Source organism: Alligator sinensis, unplaced genomic scaffold (assembly GCF_000455745.1).
Source record: "Alligator sinensis unplaced genomic scaffold, ASM45574v1 scaffold77_2, whole genome shotgun sequence".
Lineage (NCBI taxonomy): Eukaryota > Metazoa > Chordata > Crocodylia > Alligatoridae > Alligator > Alligator sinensis.
In genome coordinates this window covers 1045663-1049171 of record NW_005842016.1, presented here as the reverse complement: position 1 = coordinate 1049171, position 3509 = coordinate 1045663, and the positions used below count along the sequence as shown (strand labels likewise).

At 44.7% G+C, this 3509-nt stretch overlaps 1 protein-coding gene across 1 annotated transcript in view; it reads right to left on the bottom strand.

Annotated features, from left to right (window-relative positions):
* The window catches only part of DNAH9 (dynein axonemal heavy chain 9), a 524795-nt gene that overhangs the window by 370006 nt on the left and 151280 nt on the right, over window positions 1-3509 (bottom strand). Inside the window, exons 23-24 of the mRNA XM_025202178.1 lie at window positions 1983-2135; window positions 25-150 (exon numbers count right to left, since the gene is read on the bottom strand). Of these exons, the coding sequence (XP_025057963.1) occupies window positions 25-150; window positions 1983-2135 (279 nt within the window). The remainder of the gene's footprint in view (window positions 1-24; window positions 151-1982; window positions 2136-3509) is intronic.

The following is a 3509-nucleotide window of genomic DNA, read 5'->3' as shown; positions in this document are numbered from 1 at the left end:
TACTGCAGTGGTCAAAGAGGATACCTGGGCAGGGTAATCAAGGAGCCACTGATCTCTTGGTTTCTCTTCATAAGCAGTCACAGCTTCTGTCATCTCATGTCTCACAGTAGCCCTCATATTATCCAGCACATGATTTAACCAGTCTTCAACCTAGAGAAGGTGTTAAACACCAGAGATATTTGCTCTACTTAGACACCTCCAATAAATAGAGATATAAGAATACATTAATTTTCTTTAACTGCAGTGTTAAAAACATGCCCCAAAGTCTCCTTTTAGACCATGTATCTTACCCAAGTTTAGTGCCTTAGCTTTAGCACATGCTCACAGGATTCCATCCAGAATTAAACAAAGCACTAATAAGGCAATTAAAACTTTGCTAAATTTCTAAATGAAGTAGAATGAACTCTGCTGAGAAGTAATATAATCCAATATTTTCCCATTTTCAGGTCTACGTGGAGACTTACAAATGAGACTTGGTCATCCAAGGAATATATTCATGTATGCATTCTTTTATTCCTGAATAAAAGCGTGTTTTTCCAAGCTAGGTTTATCCACTTCAATTAAATTAAACAGAAAAGGGCATGTTTATTCAGAACTAAGTATGTCTACACAGAAAGGAACTTTGGATTAACTACTCTACTTTAAAATTTATATCCTACATTATTTCAACACACATTTTATGTTAAAATATGCCCTGAGGCCAATATAAGCGTGGTCAATTCATTTTAGACTAAAATTGCTTTTGGGGGGATTTTTTCCCCTCAGATTTTCCAGTTTTTTCTACAAAATTGAAAAATAAAAACTGGTTTTCAGTTCAGGTATATTCCATCTTTACCTGCCTCTGCAGCACTGAATGAACAAAAAGAGAATGAAGAAATGTATGGAGGTCATTGATGTGAAGAGACAAAGACATAAAGTACACAAACAGAGCAAGGAGGAGCACTGGGCAGCAAGGAAGTGTCATTTTTATACAGACACATTTTCTGCCCATTATAGTTTCATAGTAGTTAGGGGTCAGAAGGGACTTGAATAGATCATCTAGTCTAACCCCCTGCCACTGGTTGGAGCACACGCTGGGATCACATGACCCCAGACAGGTGTTCATCCAACCTCTTTTTGAATTTACCCAAGGTAGGAACGAGGACCACTTCCCTAGGAAGTTGGTTCCAGATCCTAGCTACCCTGACAGTGAAATAGTGCCTCCTAATCTCTAACCTGAACCTATTCTCTAGCAGCTTCTGGCCATTGTTCCTCGTCACCCCAGGGGCTGCTGGGGAGAACAGGACTCTTCCTATTTGCTGCTGATCTCCCCTAACGAGTTTGTAGGCAGCCACCAAATCCCACCTCAGCCTCCGCTTGCTGAGGCTGAACAGGTTCAGGTCCCTCAGCCTCTCCTCATAGGGCCTGCCCTTATGCCCTCCAACCAAGCGGGTGGCCCTCCTCTGAACCCTCTCAAGGCAGGCCACATCCTTCTTAAAGTGCGGTGCCCAGAACTGGACGCGGTACTCCACTTAAGGCCGGACCAATGTCGTGTAGAGGGGGAGTGTCATCTCTCTGGACCGGCTTGAGATGCATCTTTGGATGCACAACAAGGTGTGGTTGGCTTTGCTGGCTGCAGTCTGGCATTGGAGGCTCATGTTCATCTTGGATTCAATAATGACTCCAAGATCCCTTTCCACCTCTGTGCTCACAAGGGGGGAGCTCCCCAGCTTGTATGGATGCTGTGGATTTCTTCTTCCCAGGTGCAGCACCCTGCATTTATCTACATTGAACCCCATCCTATTACCATCTGCCCACTTCTGTAGTCTAAGTCTAATTGCAGCCTCTCTCTCCCTTTGAGCGTGTATTATCATACTTTAAGTGACAGCTATGCAGGCTGTGTTGGACTTGTGCCCTTGTCAAGCAGGAATAAAAGAATGGGAGAAAAAGTAGAAGTTGGACTTCTAATTTTCATAATTGAAAATGGAGTGCCTTCATCTCACCTGTCCACTACAGTCACATGGATCACTGAAGTCAACATACTCCTCCTCTTTACTATACATTCCCAATCCAGTTTTGGTTGGATTTTGCTCAGAGTCCACTTGAAATTTCATCTTAGCCAAGTTGTCAAATAGTTTTGAAAGATGGCGTTGAATCTGCAAGAAGAATTATGTTGGGTAGTTCATCGTAACATGAGAAGCAGCATGTATATTAGTACAGTATACAGTCTCATTTTTCGTACTGTGATCATAACATCTTTCAATAGGAGAGGCATAGTGATACAAGACTTCTGTAGTACACCCTCCATTAATTGATCTTGACCTACATGCATTACCCCTAAGAGTGAAAAAATGATTCAGGAATCAAGCTCTGTTTAAGCTTGTTAAATTAAACAGTTGAAAAGTAGTAGTTTGTTGGAATTGCTATAATAAGTTTCTGCCATGAACTTCCACCTCCTAGGAGATGGAGAGGTCTGCAGTTCTTTTTCTAATATGGTAATAAACATCTTAAAATCGCTACTGTTACATGCAATAAAAATTAAAATTAAATAAAGTTTTCCCAGGGGCACAGCCACAGGGGAGCTGGAGACCCTGGGCACCATCGCTCTGAGTGACTGCTCGGGCAATCTCTTGAGAAGTGCCTGGTCTTCCCAGAGCAGAAGCAAATTGTATCCTTTGTTATACCCCTATAGGGGGGGCCGTCTCCTCTCTGGTTCCCTGAGGGTCGGTGTTGGCGGGCCAGGGCTCTGCCTCTCCCAACTACATTCATCAGCGACTTGGACGAGGGAGTGAAATGTACTCTGTCCAAGTTTGCAGATGACACAAAGCTATGGGGAGAAGTGGACACGCCAGAGGGCAGGGAACAGCTGCAAGCAGACCTGGACAGGTTGGACAAGTGGGCAGAAAACAACAGAATGCAGTTCAACAAGGAGAAATGCAAAGTGCTGCACCTAGGGAGGGAAAATGTCCAGCACACCTACAGCCTAGGGAATGACCTGCTGGGGGGGCACGGAAGTGGAAAGGGATCTTGGACTCCTAGTGGACTCCAAGATGAACATGAGTCGGCAGTGTGACGAAGCCATCAGAAAAGCCAATGGCACTTTATTGTGCATCAGCAGATGCATGACGAATAGGTCCAAGGAGGTGATACTTCCCCTCTATCGGGCGCTGGTCAGACCGCAGTTGGAGTACTGCGTGCAATTCTGGGCGCTGCAATTCAAGAGGGATGCGGATAACCTGGAGAGGGTCCAGAGAAGGGCCACTCGTATGGTTAAGTGCCTGCAGACCAAGCCCTACGATGATAGACTAGAGAAACTGGACCTTTTCTGCCTCCACAAGAGAAGGTTGAGAGGCGACCTTGTGGCTGCCTATAAGTTCATCATGAGGGCACAGAAGGGAATTGGTGAGGTTTTATTCACCAAGGCGCCCCCGGGGGTTACAAGAAATAATGGCCACAAGCTAGCAGAGAGCAGATTTAGATTGGACATTAGGAAGAACTTCTTCACAGTTCGAGTGGCCAAGGTCTGGAAC